General features: G+C 38.4%; 1 protein-coding gene across 1 annotated transcript in view; it reads right to left on the bottom strand.

Moving 5' to 3' along the window:
- Positions 1 to 21,356, bottom strand: part of alpha-Man-IIa (alpha-mannosidase 2) — a 355,439-nt gene that overhangs the window by 105,711 nt on the left and 228,372 nt on the right. The window contains exons 13-14 of the mRNA XM_067139236.2: positions 7,141 to 7,335; positions 704 to 870 (exon numbers count right to left, since the gene is read on the bottom strand). Of these exons, the coding sequence (XP_066995337.2) occupies positions 704 to 870; positions 7,141 to 7,335 (362 nt within the window). The remainder of the gene's footprint in view (positions 1 to 703; positions 871 to 7,140; positions 7,336 to 21,356) is intronic.

The raw sequence follows: 21,356 nt of genomic DNA on the forward strand, positions 1-21,356 counted from the left end.
GTAACCAAGTCAAGTGTTTGCATCTTATCAAAGCCAATCCTTACAAACACCTGGACCACATGAAGATCATCTCATTTAAAGTAAGTAGTAGTTGTTTATAAATGCCAGAACTCCTACTGTCTCTCAATCAATATCATCTTGTTCAAAATTAGTTTGAATTCTCAGTGTCCTGATCGATCACGGCAAATCTTACACACTATGTGCTTAGTGCTACTCTTCTGTTTTTCAATAACTGGTTACAGTTTTAAACATGTCCCGTCTTTAACTGGGTTTTCCATACTGTATGATTTATTGCTACCTGGTTTAACCAGCGAGTCTTGACTGTTTTTCAGATATAGCTACAGTTTCCTCCATTGCACATTGAAGAGTAACATTTACTCTTATAATACATTCAGACTTCCATCAATGTCACAATAAGTGCAAAATTACATCATTATTACATAATTTCATGATCCTCACTACTAAAACATGCTCATAATGTCATACTCTTACATACTGCTGTGACTGAATTCCATTACATCATTTTTATCATTGTTGATTTAAATCATTTAAATAATGGAGTTCACATTTTTCTAAGGTCAGGGGTTCAAAACTTTGTACGGTTACAGTCTACTGAAGTGAACATTATAAAAATGATTTACTGTATATATTGGAAAATGAACAGGTACACACTATCTCCATTGACTGAATCAATAATACATACCTAGGATGCTCATTAGGCAACAAAGCATGAATCATGTATGTAATCAAAGATAAAGCAGGGATTTCAGCAACAAATGAAACATCGTAATGTGAATCACTCATGCTGCCAGAAGGTAGAAATACAGGGCTTGTCTGACTTTGGATGGCACTACCATCTGATGTTGTCACCTGCAACAATAAAACAGGATTAACAACATAGTTAAAAATAAATACTCTTGCTACAAGAAACTCATATAGTCAAATGTCTGGCCAAACGTCACTATCATTAAGCCATGAGATTTGTACTAACACAATTCAAATCCAATTGCTTTACTGACAGTCATCAAATCTTAAACCTTTCAAACAATTCTTCTTCGTTGGTACTACTACTACTACTACTACTACTACTACTACTACTACTACTACTACTACTACTACTACTACTACTCACTGTCGGCAGCCCTGAAAATGGTTTTCCGTGGTTTCCCATTTTCACACCAGGCAAATGCTGGGGCTGTACCTTAATTAAGGCCACGGCCGTTTCCTTCCCACTCCTAGCCCTTTCCTGTCCCATTGTCGCCATAAGACCTATCTGTGTCGGCGCGACGTAAAACAAATATCAAAAAAACTACTACTACTACTACTACTACTACTACTACTACTACTACTACTACTACTACTACTACTACTACTACTACTACTACTACTACTACTACTACTACTACTACTACTACTACTACTACTACTACTACTACTACTACTACTACTACTACTACTACTACTACTACTACTACTACTACTACTACTACTACTACTACTACTACTACTACTACTACTACTACTACTACTACTACTACTACTACTACTACTACAAGCAGTTTATCATCATGTTAAATCATTTCATGTGGCTGTTTCTAGCCGGGTGCAGCCCTTGTAATGAGGGTGGGCGGTATCTGCCATGTGTAGGTAACTGCGTGTTATTGTGGTGGAGGATGGCATAATGTGCGGTGTGTGAGTTGCAGGGATGTTGGGGACAGCAAAAAACACCCAGTCCCCAAGCAAAGGAAATTTAAGGTTAAAATCTTTGACCCGGCCAGGAATTGAAACTGGGACCCTCTGGACCGAAGGCCAGCACGCTAACCATTTAGCCATGGAGCCGGACATGCCGAGATGGAAAGGGTTACAAATGTAAAGATAAAGGTCGTGGTTTTGTAAGATACAGCACCAGCATTTGTCTAGTGTAAAAATGGGAAACCACAGTAAAATATTTTCAGGCCTGCCAACAGCAAGGTTTGAACCAATTACCATACTAATGCTAGTTCAGAGCCACATTACTCATACTGTGCAATCAAACTGCCACATGAAATTCATTTTTTCTTCAACATCAAGGTGTTCAGCAGTGAAGCATCCTTCCAACAGAACTCCTGCAGTCTTGTTACCTCAGTACATCATTTAATCATTTTCTGCAGAAAAATTAATCTAATTAAAAGGAAAGGTGGTGTCACCTCATCAAAGGTCATGAATATTAAGAAATACTGTATGTTCACAGCTTATACTATGATACTGATTTTCTTGGGTGTCAAGAGTTTGATTTGAAGTCCTGTGGCAAACAAGATAATTATAGCATTATTTATTAAACTTGCAACCCCAAGAAAATGTAAGATCGTCTCCACTTAACACTAGAACACAGCGGAAGGGATCAAAATGACACTTGCCTTCAATGTTTATTTAATAATGTGCACATGCTTATATCACTTCTCTCAAAATATCTTGACTTTTCAACATTTTTCGTCCCATTCATGGTGATGTATCGCACCCGGCAAAATACTTACATTTTCATTGTTTTTCTATATGATATACCTTGAACAGCGGTAAGGGTCATTTTGACACCAGTACAATTCCTGATTACAATGCGATGAGTGTTCCAGTTAGCGGGATTATTGTATTCAGCTCATCATTTAGAAAGTGTTCTTCTTTCAGACATGTTGTGTTACAATCGTCTTTCTACTGACGAGGTGTCTCGTATACCACAAAATTCAGATGTTGAGTCTGAAAGTGAACTATCCGATTCAGATGGTGATTTCTTGCCCGAGACCAGCGAGACCAGTGAGGATGAAGGTCTAATGAGACTGAAGATGAATTATCCGCAGAAGAAATCAAAAGTATCAATCTGCCTCCGAACTCACCCCAAATATCTGTCTCAGGTGTTTCATCAGCGAAGATGGTCCCTCAAGACGGAACCGAGTGGGAGGTCTTGGATTTGAACTCTTCATCTGGAATGTGGGCTGCAATGAGCGTCCTGAAAGAGTGGGGAGGTCCTACCACATATGCTCTGTCATTGGTGCCTTTCGTCTCCTCTTTGATGAATCGATGCTTCGTCTAATGAAATGATACGCAGAATCAAACGTTCAGAAAGAACTCAAGAACATGGACTGGACCATGTCGCTCGAGGAGTTGGGGGCTATGATTGCCATCGTGCATACCTGCAGTGTCCTGTGTTTGAAAGGTGTGTCTGTGGATGATCTATGATCGTGTTTTTGTGGACAGCAATTCATGAAGGACACATGTCAAGAGATGGATTTTGAGATCTTCTCAGATTCCTCAATTTTCACGAGAAATCAAACCCTGCTGAGTGCCTGCCAGCTAACAGGTTTGCTCTTGTCTCTGAAATCTGGGATAAATTTGTTTAAAATTGACTTCACTGTTACCACCCAAGTGAAAATATTAGTCAGTGAACAATTACTTCCCAGCAAAACCAGGTGCAGATTTACCCAATTTATGACAAACAAGCCCGGCAAGTATGGACTCAAATTCTGGATTGCTGCAGAAGTGGACTCAAAATATATCCGCAATGCCTTTCCATACCTTGGTAAAGTCGACGCGGGTCCCGACCAGCAGCCACTAGGACAGTACGCCGTGCTTCGCCACATGGAACCGTTTTTAAACCAAGGGAGAAACATGACGACAGACAGCATCTTTACATCTCTCCAACTTGCTAAGAAGCTCCAAGAGTAAAAGACTCTGTTGGTAGGAACAATCAATGCTATTTGTAGAGTAAACCCTACTGAGGTGAAGAAGTCCAAGTCTGAATCATATTCTACAACCACCTTACGACAGACTGGGAACATGCAATGCATCTTGACAGTGTACCAAGGGAACAAGAACGTCTTTCTTTTCAGTACAAGGCACGTTCAAGTTACAATGAGCATAGAATGAAAGAAGAAGCCAGAAACTATAACTTTCTACAATGGCATGAAACATGGCGTAGATGTGGTCGACTAAATGTCTCATAAATATACCACTCGGGCTGCACGCAGAAGGTGGCCAATGCATGTCTTTTACAATATCCTAGACTTACCATCTGTCAATGCTTTGGTCATTTACATGTAAGTAATGGGTAGGAAGATAAAGGGGAAGAAGTTCATCCTCAAGCTGGCAAGTGAAATAACAAGGCGGGATGAGCTTGGGCAACAATAACAACAACAAAGACAAGAAAAAGCTGTAGGACCGTGTCCATTCAAATAGCGGAAGAAGTGCCAAGTTGGTCTGTGTAAAGACAACAAATCTAGCGATGCCTGCAGCAAGTGTCTCAAAGCAGTGTGCGGAAAATGTGCACGAAAAGTAGAAGTTGTGTGTGCAAAATGTGTTTAATGTGTTTTTAATTTTTCTTACAATATTTCTGAAAATGTATAATTGTTGCAATGTGGATGACGGACTAAGAAAAGGTGTTCAGTTGGTTAATTTTGTGAAAACTCCTTAGAGGAATAGAAAAATGGTGCAGTTGTTCGTGATTATTAATGTGTTCTATGAGTAATATAAAAGGTCCATACACTAATGTCAGGTCTTTGTGTGTAAAATAAATTTGTGGAAGCACAGTAGAAGAAAATACATCTCTTACTGTATTCTACTTTGAACTCTTCCAAGCATTTCTTATGAAGTGTCAAAATGACCCCTTACCGCTGTCCTAGGAATGTGAGATTGTCAGCTGTTCTAATGTTAATACCACCATGTTCAGCATCACAGTTCTGGAATTAGGCACTTTTACAATATCCCACCTTAAACTCGCTGGCAGCTAAGCATGAATGACTAACATTCAGAAACGGCTTTTTTAACAAACAATTTATGGAGAAGCCCCCACATTAAATTGAAAATTTGTCACATCCAATAATTACCATATTTCATGGAATTAATTTCTGAGAGGTATGACAAATTACATTTACAGTTGAAACTGGTTTATACATAACCTAGTTGTACATAATTCTGAACTGAGTGCAAGTTTTCATGAATCCCCGTGAAGCAGCATTGTATGATGTATAATATTTTTCCGAGTTATACTATGCAACTGATTTAAACGTAGCTCTCATTCATACATAGTATATTTATGATATCCACGTGAAATTATTGTATGTATTGTTGTTTCATTTTTGCTCTCAGAACACAGCATGTCTTTTTTTCACTCAGCAAAAGGGAATTAGGTCAAGGAGAAGACAGAGGTCATACTTCTGCTCCGAGAGTGCTGTGGATAAGCCTCTGCTTCCATACCCAGTTTCAACTTTCAAATGAAGTGTTAAGTTCTATTAGTGTTTTTTTTTTTTTTTGCTAGTTGTTTTACGTCGCACCGACACAGATAGGTCTTACGGCGACGATGGGACAGGAAAGGGCTAGGAGTGGGAAGGAAGCGGCCGTGGCCTTAGCTAAGGTACAGCCCCAGCATTTGCCTGGTGTGAAAATGGGAAACCACGGAAAACCATCTTCAGGGCTGCCGATAGTGGGATTCGAACCTACTATCTCCCGGATGCAAGCTCACAGCCGCGTGCCTCTACGCGCACGGCCAACTCGCCCGGTTCTATTAGTGTAAGCAAACACTTTGTGTAATTTAAGGGTAATGGTGAAGCTGTCCTAATAATTCTGACTGATTTCCAGAAAGAAGTGAACATACTTAACATGTTTTGTGCCAAGCAAAAATGTGAAATTCTCTGTAGACGAAAAATATATTTTTACTCTCCGGCATTTCAGTAGCAATATTACACCATTCATTTAGTTGAAAAGTAGAATAAAATGTAAAAAAAAAAAACGAAAATAACCAGTGTCTGCCGTGGCCTGTCAGGAAACGTGCATCAGCTGGGGCCTAGGTGGTCCATGCTCCAAGTAACTAAGCTCACTTGCTCTCATAAGCACTGAATGACATCAAGCCCTCAGCTGCCTTTTACAGCAGCTGTGTCGGTCTGGATACTTTTGATCAGATAGTGTACATCGATGTGAGTGAAGTGCTTTGAACGAGTTCAAACGGGGAGGGGGAGTGTACAATACAAGGTCTCTCATATAAACTAAGACCGAACGCACGGTGTTCCTGGGTTATACAGGAATTTTATCTGGTAATCATATTCTGGCAGACGCGAGTGAGTTCTGCAGCTGTAATATTTCTGATTTCATTCGTAAGGTTTTTTTTCAGTTCCACCAATTCCAATTGTTCAACACCCGTTTTTCTTCTTTTACTTTACCCCACAAGTAAAAATCACACACTATAAGATCTGGAGAACAAGGGGGAAACAGACCAGCACTGATCACTCTGTCTGCAAATACTTCTGAGATCATAAGAAGGGAATCTTCTGCTGTATGAGCAGGGGCTGAATCTTATAGAAACACCCACGTATTCTTCTTCCGTTAACTGATGGAAGAATGGCGTCAAAATGTCATCTTGGCACCTCCCTGCCATTACTGTCGTCTCGAAAAAAATAGGCCCAATTATTCGTCTTGCACTAACAGCACATCAAACACAAATTTTCCTACCATAACGAGGGACTTCATAAACATTAGGATTTTCTGCACACCAATAGCGAGAGTTATGAGTGTTCACATGCCCATTAAGATGAAACTAGAATGTTTACATACAAAAACACAGTGTTGCAATGATAACTGTCTCACTGTGTTAACAGCTGAGATTCAGACTGGCGACTGATGCTTGCCAAGTCAAACATGTGCGGGCTACCTATGCGCGTGCCTCCAATACTGCAGCTTAGGCATCGGAGAGTAAAAATGCTGCTTGATGGTCTTGGTTTATATGACAGAACCTGTATATATCAACTGAAATTCATATTTAGCATAGATTGTCTTGGGCCTGAGTGACTATCTTGTGCACCTGCCACTTAGGACAACTAATTTCAGAACATTATATCAGGGAGACCATTCTCACCCTGAGTGTGGCACATGGTCTTGAGGGAGTGAAAGGAAAGAGACAACTAATCCAGGGACCATGTGCACAGCTATACAGCTCTGACCTGCCTTAAGCTACCTAGGTAACAAGCAGTGCAATTATAGTAATGTATATTTCATTAGGGTCTCCACTGAATATAATATAGGAGCAAGACACTTAACAGTTTTTACCTATATTTTATGTATATTTGGGGACAAAACAGAATACATAAACATGTTTAAATATGCTGTTTAGCGATACTATACCTTAACGAATGGAGTAGATACACGAATAGTCACAAGTTCTTGCTTCTGCCATGCAAGTGAATTGTATAATACCACTTTTCGGTACTCCAAACCTTCTCCAACAGATATAGTTGTCTTCTCAGGAAGGCTATAGTAGTACTTACGACCATCATCCAAGTCAAAAAACACAAATTCAGGATCAGGTTGATATGAAATCTAAAAAGAAAAGGAAAAGAAAAAGAATGATTCAAACTTCAGTAATCATAATGCCACAGACACAATTAAAGTAACATTCTTCTATAATGTGTGATGTGTTCAAAAGCACATTTCAACAATGGTTCTACCATGCTGACTGAAAGGAATTCTACTACTTGTTATGAAACATACACATACTAATGTAACCTACACATTCACCACAGACTAGTAGTATATGCAGGATGTGTACTCAATTTCAAAAGCTAAAACCGGTAGTTAACCATTATTGACTAGTCTTTGCATCAAGTAAGAATGCCTCTGACAGTTCTGAACCCATGAACTTGGGATCCAAAGACTGACGTTCTACATTTGATTCACAGAGGGTGCTAATATTACGGTACAGTAGCAACAATGAGTATTTCTACACACACATTTTGACCTCTAGAGCGCATGTTAAGCAAGCAACTCGACGACCTCATAAACCGTGCACACTCCTCAGTCAGATGCCGATATGTGAACACTCGGATTGGAGCTAGGCACAACTATGGCGAGCAAAGAAGGAAAAATCGTAGTTTGGACAGTATTTTGACACTGCTTGACAATGCACATGAGGGGTTGCACTTGTGTGAGACTTTTTAAACATGTATCTGTTGGTTTTATCAATTGTATTGGCTGAAGAAGTCCCACAGTAGGGAAAAAACATCTACTGAAATATGAGTAATTTATCAATAATAATAATAATAATAATAATAATAATAATAATAATAATAATAATAATAATAATAATATTTTAATCATCTAAGTGGTATGGAATAATGTGGAACCAAAATAATTTCCTTTTGAGATTAATGTATGTCATTGGTGTCAATATGGAACAACAAATATGAGATTTATCAACTACATGTTTGCAAAGAAGAAGCTCGCTCAGTCCAGAATTATGTTTCTAGATAATGGATAGTTACTGTATGTAATGCAGCGCTGCTGACTTCAGATAAGTGCATTTTATTTATTTTATTCTTCCTGTTTAATTTTTTCTTCACCATAGGGATATCACCATGCACAGTTTATAAGTGATACTTCACCTGATCTGTTTGGAAACTACACTGTGAGTATTCCCATTGGAATTATTTTGGTTTTAAAGAAGATTTATTCAACATGTATGAGCCTCTGTGGCTCAGGCGGCAGCCTCTCACCGCTGGGTTCCGTGGTTCAAATCCCGGTCATTCCATGTGAGATTTGTGCTGGAAGAAACGGACGTGGAACAGGTTTTTCTCCGGGTACTTCGGTTTTCCTGTCATATTTTCATTCCAGTAACACTCTCCAATAACATTTCATCCGTCATTCATTAATCATTGCCCCAGAAGAGTGCGACAGGCTTCGGCAGCCAGCACAATTCTTATCCTCGCCGCTAGATGGGGCTTCATTAATTCCATTCCTGACCCGGTCGAATGACTGGAAACAGGCTCTATTTTCATTTTCATTTCATTGTACATGTGCTTCAAGTGAAAAGCTGAGTGAAATTAAGTGTTTTTAAAGGGGAAATATGAAAAATTATAAGGTTTTTCAACATTGCTGCTGAAGTAACGCCGGGCGTAACCATTGGCTACCGTGTGTCTAAAAGGTGATCTTGCTCATCTGTTATGATAATGCTACAGTGAAGAATTATAAGAGAGTGCATTATTTGTATGAAAATGAAAATCCACAGTCTGTTTCCAGTCATTCGACCGGGTCAGGAATGGAATGAATGAAGCCCCATCTAGCGGCGAGGATAGGTATTGTGCCGGCTGCCGAAGCCTGCTGCACTCCTCTGGGGCAATGATTGATGAATGAGAGATGAAATGAAATGATATTGGAGAGTGTTGTTGGAATGAAATATGACAGGGAAAACCGGAGTACCCGGAGAAAATCCTGCCCCGCCTGCATTTTGTCCAGCACAAATCTCACATGGAGTGACCGGGATTTCAACCACGGAACCCAGCGGTGAGAGGCAGCGCGCTGCCGCCTGAACCACGGAGGTTGCATTATTTAAATAGTGGTTAATAAATATTAATTTACATGGTTTTGGTTTCTTCAAGTGTAAACCCTATTTAAGTGATCTCTTCTGAAACTGTGGACACTTTAACTTGTACATTATCTATTTTGTGTGTTTAATGACATTTTTCTGAGCTGCATGCTCAGTTTTGTAATTGAAATGTTATTGTTATTACTTACTAGATTTTGTTTTCTTTTGCTAAACGTAAAATATATGTACCTATATCAATGATGGAGATTAGGTCTTTTGTGAAACTCAAATTGTTGTTGTGGCTTTCATACGTTGTTATGTCTTTCACGATATGACCGCCCGTCCTTTTATTTCCATTATCTGGGGCCTTGACTATTGTCTTTTCTTATCACGTGATTGTATAGTTAACGCCTGATGATTACCTGAAATGGTCGTGTGTAATTGTTCTCTTCTAAATTGCTAATCGAGTTGTGTTCGGGTGATTGTGGTCGCTGGTGTTATGCAACTTTGTAGTTAATTTCATGTGTAACTTATTGCGTATTTATTCTGATAAATGCCATTTTACTCTTCCTAAGTATTTAACTTCATTTTATTAATATTGGGTTGATGCGTAAGTTTGTGCGGTTCATATATATTTTTTCATTTTGCTGTCACTGTCACACACTGTAACTCACAATCACAATCGCTCAGTGATGTATTCACCTCCACTCTCTATGACCTCCTGCCAACGTTCAGGTAGCAGTTGAATGCCTCGCCTGTAGAACTGTTTTGGTTTTGACTGGAAGAAATCTGTTAACCATTGGTCAAGAGGAGCTTCGTCAGGAAACACTTGCCCCTGAATGTGGTTAGAAAGAGAGCAGAAAAGATAGAAATCTGAAGGGGCAAGGTCAGGGAATTACGCAGGATGAGAAAGAGGTTCCTAGCCAAGTTCAGCAATTACACCTTTGGTCAACTGCGCTGTATGCTGACGAGCGTTATCATGGAGCAATAAGACTGGTTGTTGTCATTATCTTTTGAAGTCAATAGCAATGGCAAGCCGTCTTAGCTGGTCACTATACACAGCAGAGATATTCGTTACGTTTTTTGGAAGAAGTTCATTGTGAAGAATGCCATCTTTGTTCCACCAAGCACACAACATGATTTTCTGTGGATGGGCACTATCCTTGGCATGGGGAGTTGCTTTTTTTTGATGGGCTGAGCCACTCTTTCCTCTTCTTCATGTTGACATAGAGGCACCATTTCTCGTCACCGGTGACAATGCTTGCAAGGAATGCTTCGTGCCTATCACAAGCCAACCGGTGCCGGGCAAGCAATGATGAACAGATGATTACTCGTTGATTTTTGTTACTGTCACTTAGCACATGTGGTACCCATATACCCAATTTCTGTACCTTACCCATCGAATGCAAATGGCGTACAACAGTTGATTGATCACATGCAAAAACTTGCGCTATTTTCCACATTGTTTGATGAGGATTCTCATGAAGCAACTCATTCAAGTGATTTTTCTCAAAATCTGGAGATCTTCCAGAACATGGATCATCAGACAAGCCAAACCATCCTGCTCGAAAGAGGGAAAACCATTTTTGTGCTGTTCTTTCAGCAATTGCTTCATTCCCGTATACTTCACATATTGTTCTCGCAGCTCCTGCTGCACTGGAGCCTCAGTTAAACTCAAAGAGTAAAATGTATCGGAAATGTTCACTTTCCTCATCTTGACATTCCATATCCGTTTGTCTGAAATATATACAAATAATACGTTCACAATCAAGAAAACCTGTGTTTCACAACAGAAAAAACTCCAAACCCAGTAAAAACAATGGAATAACGATAAGCAATCCCTTCACGCTGCATTGTTGCCAACCCAAAAGAATACCGCACGAACTTATGCATCGACCCTATATTTCTGTGGAATCATTTGCATGTTACAGGCTAAATGTGAACACATTCCAGCTTCACAAGATCTTGAGTTTTAACATGGTGTTCTCCAATATTTTCATCATTTAAATTCTGTGTAAACTTGGGTATCATAAATTATTAATGTTAGAACATAACAAGGGATCCCTTTTAATAGAATTATTTTATTCAAGATGATCAATTTAAGGGGTAACTGGTTACCAAGTTACAATTTTTATTGAAGTATGGTGTTTGCCTAATAACCTATAAAAAATAAGTTTATTTAATGTTTATAAATTTTAAATCTTGTGTAATTCCACTCAATTATATCTCACCCAATGTACTGTCATACGATAGTTTTTCATTAAGTTAAATAGACTGGCATTTTCATTATTATTTTGAGGCAAATAGTTTGTTTTGAAAACAAAGATTAAGCTTACCCCTGTTTAATTATGTTGTAATTTACCTTATGTTTTATTAAACTGTTTCAAACTTACAATGGGGCTATTATTTATATAGATTGAGAACGACACTAGTCCAAGACCGAGCGAGTTGGCCATCCGGTTAAGGGTGCGCAGCTGTGAGTTTGCATTCAGGAGGCAGTGAGTTCAAACCCCACTGTCAGTAGATTTGAAGATACTTTTCCATGGTTTCCCATTTTCACACCAGGCAAATGCTGGAGCTGTACCAATTAAGGCCACGGCAACGTCATTCCCACTCCTAGCACTTTACTGTCCCATCGCCGGTGCCACATAAAACAAGTTGTAAAAAAAAAAAAAAAAAAAAAAAAAACAAACAAATACTAGTCCAATGGTAGCATACCTATCACTGTCTTGCCCACCCCCTCTTCATCCTCCCGGGAGCGGGTTTTCCTCCAGTTTTGCTGGTAAATGTTCTTATGTCACGTTAAGGTGTGAATTTTTTTACGTATTATTTTATTTTTGTGGTGCTAAATTTTCTTGTTGTTTTCGTGTTTTCTTGTGATGTGTTTGCTCGTCCTCCCTTCTCCTGCCCCTTAAATATTACTACTCTCTCACCAGTCCAAGAAGGGATAGCAGAGTCCTGGTGCTGGTGCGGTGGTATCCTATGATCACAAGTGTGGATCTAATTTCATCTGACTAATTAGACACTGTCTTATATTCATGTAAAAACAGAAAAGGGACTAGGAGGTGACAAAATCAATACTGAACTATTTACATATGCCTCGATGAGAATCCAATGAGAGACTATTAATTTTATATAAAACCAGCAGGATACCTGTGCTTCGCTATGGTTTTAAACTGAAAGTTACTATTCAAAGTTTCGGAGAGTCCACTGTCAACTGAGCCTGTAAAATACGCCCTTAGTTCGTACGTCAAACGATTTTGGGGGAATGATTATTTTCTGATCTAACACTCATTTGAACCCCATTGGGAAGAATTTGAATATGTTAAACCAACCAGTGAAATTTTTATTTTGTACGTCGAACAGTAATGGTGGAATTAATACATTTTTAAGGGGTGAATGTTTTAAAATCTTTATTAACATCTAGGATATAGAAGACCACCCTTCATAAAAAAATTATGTTCGTGCCTGAAACGGTTTCGGAAAAATGGATATTGTGTTTTTAAGAGTCAAACCACCATCTAAACCCCTTAGGGGAGAAATATTTTGAAGTATACGATATTTTACACCTAGGACATAAAAGAAGACCCCTCTCGTAAAATTCCAACTTTGTACTTCAAACGGTTTTGGAGGGATGAATAACTCTATTTATGAAGCTAATATCATTTAACACTTTAGGAGTGGAATGTTAAAATATATTTCCTATTTCATACCTAGGATTTCTAAACCCCCATTTAACTCCCTGAGCAGTTAAATTTGTTTCAAACCTTCTGGTATTTAACACCTAGGATATCATTTGAAATTTCAACTTCATAATTCAAATGGTTTCATCTAAATGCATATTTTTGTCATCAATCCTCACCCCCAAGTCTAAACCCTCTTAAAGGATGTATTGTTTTTGGTCCACTTCTTATTTGCATCCTCATAAAAAGAATTCAACTTCTTTTCCACCCCCCTTAAGTTGATTCCAACCTCCCCTCCCCCACCACAAAATACGGGACTCTTTATTTTTAAAAGCATATTCCATATACCAATTTTCTCGACTGTACCATCCTTTGTTTACGAGATATAAGTATCCTCAAACAAAGAATTCAACTAATTTTTCAATTCATTTTTTACCCCCCCCCCTTAATTGATTTTTCGAAAACAAAAGATACGTGTTTCTTTATTTTTAAAGGAGATTCCAAATACAAATTTCATGTCTGTAACATCTTCAGCGTTTGAGATATAAGTATCCTCATAAAAATAATTCAACACCTTTCTCAGTCATTTTTACAACCCCCTTAAGTGTGTTTTCAAAAACAAAAAAATACCTGTTACTTTATTTTTAAAAGAGGTTAAAAATACCAATTTTCACATCTGTAATACATTAAGTTTTTGAGATATACTGTAGATATGCTCATTTTAAAAATTCACCTTTTTTCCACTCCTGTTCACCCCGTCTTAAGTAGATTCTCCAAAAACAAAAAAAATACGTGTTTTTAAATTTTTAAAGGAGATTCCAAATACCAATTTTCATGACTGTAACATCTTCAGTTTTTGAGATATAAGTATCCTCATAAAAGGTATTCAACCCCTTTTTCACCTTTTTGCACCCCCCCTCCCCCGTAAGAGAATTTCCCGAAAACAAAAATATGTGTTTCCTTATTTTGAAAGAAGATACCAAATACCAATTTTTTTTTTTTTTTTGCTAGGGGCTTTACGTCGCACCGACACAGATAGGTCTTATGGCGACGATGGGATAGGAAAGACCTAGGAGTTGGAAGGAAGCGGCCGTGGCCTTAATTAAGGTACAGCCCCAGCATTTGCCTAGTGTGAAAATGGGAAACCACGGAAAACCATCTTCAGGGCTGCCGATAGTGGGATTCAAACCTACTATCTCCCGGATGCAAGCTCACAGCCGCGCGCCTCTAAGCGCACGGCCAACTCACCCGGTAATTTTTAAGTCTTTAAACTGTTCAGTTTTTGAGATACTGTAGATACACACTCATTTTAAAAATTCACCTCCTTCACGGTGGAATATCCAAAAAAATCCTCTCTTAATAAGCACCTACATTGTAATATAAATGTATCCTCAAAATTTAACTTCTTTATGTCCAGTAGTTTTGGCTGGTCGGTCGGTCGGTCAGTCAGTCAGTCAGGACATGTTATTTTATATATATATATATATATATATATAGATAGATTTGCTAGATTACAAGTAAGATTCTAGCAGAATGGCAGAAAGGTCTAAATTTGGAAAAGGAAGTAGAAATTAATGTAATTATTACCATGTCTTCTCAATACATCTTACAAAATTTATGCTACATTGATTTCAAGTTCTATTAAATAATGAAGCCATTCTACAAGAATGATACTGGTATGCTTTTTGAGAGGGAGGTGGTCATGTTTAAATTGTGTTCTCGAATTGAAACAGCTGATTGAGAAAAAAATTACAATCGTACATAATGTTCATAGATTACGAAAAAGTCTGACCATCTCACGAGAAGCAAGATATGGAATATCATGAGAAATAATTGCTTCCCTGAACACTTAGTTATTTTAATGCAAAGTTTACAACAATATACTGATATCTTTATTGACGTAAGCAACAAAATTGAGAAATCCATAATTATCAATAACGGTGTCAGGCAAGGCTGTCCTTTATCATCATCACTTTGTAAATATTTATATTAACCCAGCCATATTTTTATGGTAGACTTGGATAAAAGAGCATTTTATCAATCTGCTAAATATTACTTTGTCGGTGACAAGTAATTTTAACCCTAGAACAGTCAGCCTGGGCATCTGAGACCCAGCAGTATGACATTTTCCAATTATCGCAAAGCCTCAGCATTCAGAGGGCTATTCGTCTCTGTACCTTACAGTAAAGGTAACAGGAATGCGTTGCAGTACTTATCTGGGAGCTTTATCAGTTAGTCTTTTTCTGTCGCTTGCGCAGAGTACCAGTGGGTCTCTCAGGCCTGGCTCGACCGCTGATGTACCTAACTCTGTCCAACATGCTGACAAGGTTATTTTCTGTGGTTTAAGTTACAAAGATCTTACCGTGTTCAGCATTAGTGTTCCCATGAAGTTTTGAATATAGCAGCGCCAATTGGAAGGATTTCAACATGCGAAGTAGAGGAAATGTTATACGAGGATGATTTTGTGATAACCTATGATCATGAATCCAACGGTGAATTTAGTGATTCAAGGTTATAAATTTCATCATTGGTTCTGTATTGAATTAAGATTACATATAATTTACAAAGTTACTCAACCTACTCAATACTGTACAATAATTGCAATGTCTATAAATACATTACAATACGTTATCAGGGGACTAGTTTCGACCCTATGTGGGTCATCATCAGCCAAACTAAGATACACTTATGGATTTGCCAAAGTCCTAAGACAAAATTACATTGTGGAAATAACATTTTAAAAGAATGAACTGTGTATGTGATGCGATAATGTACATATAAAACGGTGGAGTAATGAAATGTTATAGATAAAATAATGTTGTACTGATCAAAGACAAATAAAATTTTCAGGTTTTGCATCAATTACAATTAGACTGTAAGAATAGTATTACACAATTTTTTACAATTGATGATTAAAATATGCCCTTGTTAATGATTACTGTAAAATTGCACTTTAAAAGTGTAAAATGCCGGTTGAATTCAAAGTCCAGATACTTCTATTGAGTTCTAAATTTCGAGTGCATCTTCAGGTAGAGAATTTAAAGTTGAACATTGGCACAGATGTTCTATTGGTTTCAACTTGGATTGGGGATTTTCCTCACACCACAGCAAGAATCTATTATATTATAAGAATGTTATATGTTGTTATCTGCATTTAATTTTTGTATCAGAAATATTGGACATCAAGCAAGACGGATACCCTCTGCGCCAATGTTCAACTTTCAATTCTCAAAACTAGTCCCCTGATAACGTATTGTAATGTATTTATAGACATTGCAATTATTGTACAGTATTGAGTAGGTGGAATAGACTTTGTAAATTATATGTAATTTAGTGAGGAGGAGGAGGAGGAGGAGGAGGAGGAGGTGGAGGAGGAGGAGGAGGAGGAGGAGGAGGAGGAGGAGGAGGAGGAGGAGACGCTTGTTGTTTATAGGGGCCTAACATCTAGGTCATCGGCCCGTAATGGTACAAAATGGAGATGTAATGAGAAATTAAAAGTCCAAAATCCCCCACTGACCAGAATTCAAAACGTGAGGATGAAGAATGAATGGATGGATACGAATTTAAAACAATTAGTGGATCCGATCTGCAATGCCTCACATTCACAGAAACTGATGAAAAAAAACAATAGTATTACTGACCAAGGGACTGATTCTATAGCACAATACTGAATCAATGATGCATGTAGTCTACAGGGGGTCCAAAATTCAGGTTATCGGTCCCTCATAATGGTACTTATTGCTAAAAATGTAGAACCATGGTATCTGTTATGTTGCGGTACTAATCAAAAGTAGCAAGACTTGCGGTATTCCACACACATTATGGTACTACTCACAGGTAATGAAATTTTCACATGTAATACAGACCTATGGTGTTTAGCACACTGCGGCGCCATTTACAGGCAACGCAAACCTATGGTGTTCGTCACATAAGTGCACTAACCACAGGGACCCGTACTATCCCGCGGTGTTCCTCATATAGTGGTACAAATCACAGGTGCTATAAAAGCCGAGAGTGCACTCTAAGTTGGGGGCTGACCGCACGGTGCTCCTGCGTGCTACTAATCACAAACCTATTTGGTACCTAACACAGTGGTACTACGCGCAAGTAAAATGACCCAAGGTGTTCCCCGCGTGGTGGTACTAATCACAAGTACTTTCATAGTTCTAATACAATCATCCCTTGGTCGCCTCTTACGGCAGGCAGGGGATACCGTGGGTGTATTCTTCATCTGCGTCCCCCACCCACAGGGGGTTGTGTGTTTGGTCAGCGACAGGTATTTTATTTCCCTCAAGTCCACTGGCAAGCCACTTAAGACCCCCCTATCAGCCACCTGGGAGTATCACCTCTCCCCCTGTTACGCCAGCGTAGTAGGTTTGTGGAGGAAGAAGAAGACAAGAGAGATGCAACTATAGCCAGTTCCAGTGTTACGGTGATTACAGAGGGTTCAAATGCAGGTAGATCTCATTATTTTGTTGATAAAGACAGAAACCTAAGCAATCTGCTCCGGCTGGAACTTCTTTAAATCTTACTTTCATGTTACATTTTGCTCAGCATATTGAAACCATTGTATTCATCTTTGGAAAGTGGTGTTAATAAACAGATATATTAAGAACATAGTGTTTGCCAAAAATTTTCATATCAGTGTGCGTTTTGAACCCTGAATGTTATGATAATTTTCAGCTGACATTTTAAAATTTGTTATGAAGTCAAGGATTCTAAAAAACATTTTCAGAGTATTGATATTATGCCATTTTATTGTAAAATATGTTTTTTAGTGAAAAATGAATATCTAAAAAGGTTTAGATAATTGTTTTTATATTGGGTCTACCAGACCCAACCCGACCGCTCACATTACGTTTTCCACCAGACTGCTCTAGGGTTAAAAGAATCTGAAGACAAACTACAGGAAGCTGTAAATGAGTTGTGTAATGTAATGTAAATTCATTTACAGCTTCCTGTAGTTTGTCTTCAGATTCTGTTAACCCTAGTAACACAATTTTGTGATAAAACTTCAGGTGTAATATCCAAAGTAATAAATAGTTTTTGAAGGAAAGTTGTCCTAAGATCAGTATTTATTTAAAAAATATTGAAAAGTTTTGCATTTTAACTATGTAGATGTGCTATTTCCTGTGTAAGAAATGAATGTAGATGTAAAACTTGAAGTTTTGATGGATAAGTGGTACAGTAAAATGAACATTACAAAATAAAATACCCAGCTGAAATTTAATAAATCAACAGTAGAAACTTTTCTGACATACAGGGGTGAGACCTAGTTTTTAAGAATAGACACAGGTGAAGGACTGTGTCTAGAGAAATGAAGTTCTTATGGTTAGCAGCTGGTTTTCTCCGATGCTAGACAAAGAGCACAGATATAAGGAACTGGTTACATGTCTTTCATCTTGTAAATAACATAAAACTACAGCAAAAGACCTGTAGGGACACGTGTTAAGACCGACAGTGAATCGTACACCTAACTGTTTATTACAATACAAGCCAAGAGTAAAGAGAGACATAGGCCACCCCTTTCATATATGGGAAGAAAATCAGAACGTCTGAAATCAGAACAAACCAAGAGGCCTAATCCCTGAAGTACAGGTAGGAGCAGTGAATTGAAAATGGATGACTGCTCTCGAATATGAAACTTGCAAAACAACAAAAAGTAGAGACATACTTAAAACATGTATTGTATTTCAAGCCCTCAGCCCAAAGACAGGTCGGATCCTCAACAAATCCACGATCGGCTGCCACAGAAAGCGCGTCAATGAGGAGGTGTAGTAGGCAGGGGCATGGCAACGATGTTGCCAGTGTTGCCGCCAGTAACATACAGAAAAACAGAAATTAGGCATGTTCCTTATAATATTATTTGTATCTTGTATTAAGATCTAAATCCGCCTGATTCCCATAACACATGGTCAGAAAAGATATGATTCCCATCTAGCAAAGAAGAACTGAGCTGATACATAATACACACACAAAAAATTTCTTCAATATTTCTGCTTTATGCCACATGTTGCCTGCAGTGCTTCAATAGTAAACGCACCCAGACTGGGTGTCAGTTGACTTTCAGTACCATGGTGAGACTGTATCGTGCATTATTTGCCGTCAGATGCAAAGGCAAACAGTAGTTTTCGTCCTTCCACTATGCTCCCTAAGCATGTCTTCCAAATCGATTCGTGAAGTATTCTCCTATGATTGTGACTGTGTTATGGAGAGCCTTTTAAACCAATCATTAGAATCATGTCATTTAGTGAGATAAGTAATATTATTTCTAACTGTAGACTAAGTCCTAAATTGAGTTGAAGACTAAATCATATGGAGGCTTCAAAATACATTTTAATGTATCATGGTATACAGAATCACCATGGCTGTGCAGCAGTGAAAAATTATCAAGTTCCATATTTATTTTTTTCCAAATGGGAAAAAAAAAAAAAAAAAAAAAAAAAAAAACCACCACATGGACCAAAGATGGTATCAAGAATATGGATAGTTGCTGTGTTTTACGTGCAAGTCATGAAAATTCTAAAAATCCTGTTGCATGCATTGTTTCTCTAACATGTTTTGGCAAAATGAGAATAGGCTTCTCATTAAGCGAGGCATTTAAAAAATCAACAGAAAAATAAAATGAAGCTGTAAAGAGAAAAAGATAGATGAAATGAAGTACAAGGAGGTGCAACACAACTTCTGGCAGATCTTCAAATACAGTACTTTTGGGTAATTTTTCCCACATTTATTATGGCTATTCTTATAATTCTATATATTGGAGACTGTATTTGGAAAGGAAAGGAATTTCCCATAAAATATTAGAAGAACGCTTGAAAGAACTTCATCCCCTCTTGAACCGGCAACACCCAGGATATTCCCATGCCATTTCTCTAGTACTAGGGAAATTACGAGTGAGGTAGTTTCCTGTTGCTTTCCTCCTTGAGTCCGAGGGTGCCACTGCATATCAGTCTTCCAAGCCCTCTGTAGAGCACACACCAACCAACCCCTTGAGCAACACTTTCACACCATTCATCACTGGGCCTGGCTGTATTGGGAATGATGTTGCCAACATTGCGTATACCTCAGTCATGTCAACAATCACAAAGCCAAGGATGAGACAGATTGCATGACAGAAAAATGAAGGTAACAAACTTATTTTAGCCCATACCAGATATATTTTGGTGTAAGTTATAAAGCAAGTTTTTAAAATGGAAACAACTCATGAAGCATGGCATTTTTAAAAGTTGTAATTTACTTTTAACATTTTTTTTTTTTTTTTTTTTTTTTTTTTTGCTAGTTGTTTTACGTTACACCGACACAGATAGGTCTTATGGCGACGATGGGACAGGAAAGGGCTAGTAGTGGGAAGGAAGGGGCCGTGGCCTTAATTAATGTACAGCCCCAGCATTTGCCTGGTGTGAAAACCGGAAACCACGGAAAACCATCTTCAGGGCTGCCGATAGTGGGGTTCGAACCTACTATCTCCCGAATACTTTTAACATTTTAACACTAATTTCCTAAATTATGTATCTTCTCAGAAATGTCAGAACAGATTAAGAAACTGGGAACTTGAAAGCTTGAGAGACTCTGTTATCTAAATTTATTTCCAATTTGCTTTACATTGCACCGACACAGATAGATCTTATGGTGACAATGGGATAGGAAAGACCTAGGAGTGACAAGGAAGCGGCCATGGACTTAATTAAGGTACAGCCCCCAGCATTTGCCTGGTGTCAAAATGGAAGACCACGGAAAATCATCTTCAGGGCTGCCAACAGTGGGATTTTTTTCTTTCTTTTTTTTCTTTATGTTGCACCGACACAAGATAGGTCTTATAGGTCTTATGACGACGATGGGGTAGGAAAAGCCTAGGAATGGGAAGGAAGCGGTCGTGGCCTTAATTAAGGTACAGCCCCAGCATTTGCCTGGCGTGAAAATGGGAAACCACGGAAAACCATCTTCAGGGCTGTTGACAGTGGGATACGAACCCACTATCTCCCGGACGCAAGCTCACAGCTGCGTGCTCCTAAACATTGGGATTCAAACCCACTATCTCTCGGATGCAAGCTCACAGCTGAGCGGCCATAACTGTATGGCCAACTTGCCCGGTCTCTATCTACATTTATTTAACTATGCTAGCAGTTCAAAAGAAATGATTGGAAAATCACATTTAAAGGTGTACAACAAGGCTGCACACTGTCTCCTCTGCTGTTCACCTCTGTAATGGAGGAAATCATGAAGAGAGTGAAACAATGGAATAGCAACATAGATTTTAAGGCATTTGAAGATAATGTGGTTATTAGGAGAAGCACTGAAAAAGTAGTGCAACAGATGTGAGACACATGAAACCACCAATTCAATGAGTTTGGCTT

Source organism: Anabrus simplex, chromosome 2 (assembly GCF_040414725.1).
Source record: "Anabrus simplex isolate iqAnaSimp1 chromosome 2, ASM4041472v1, whole genome shotgun sequence".
In the NCBI taxonomy this organism is placed as follows: domain Eukaryota; kingdom Metazoa; phylum Arthropoda; class Insecta; order Orthoptera; family Tettigoniidae; genus Anabrus; species Anabrus simplex.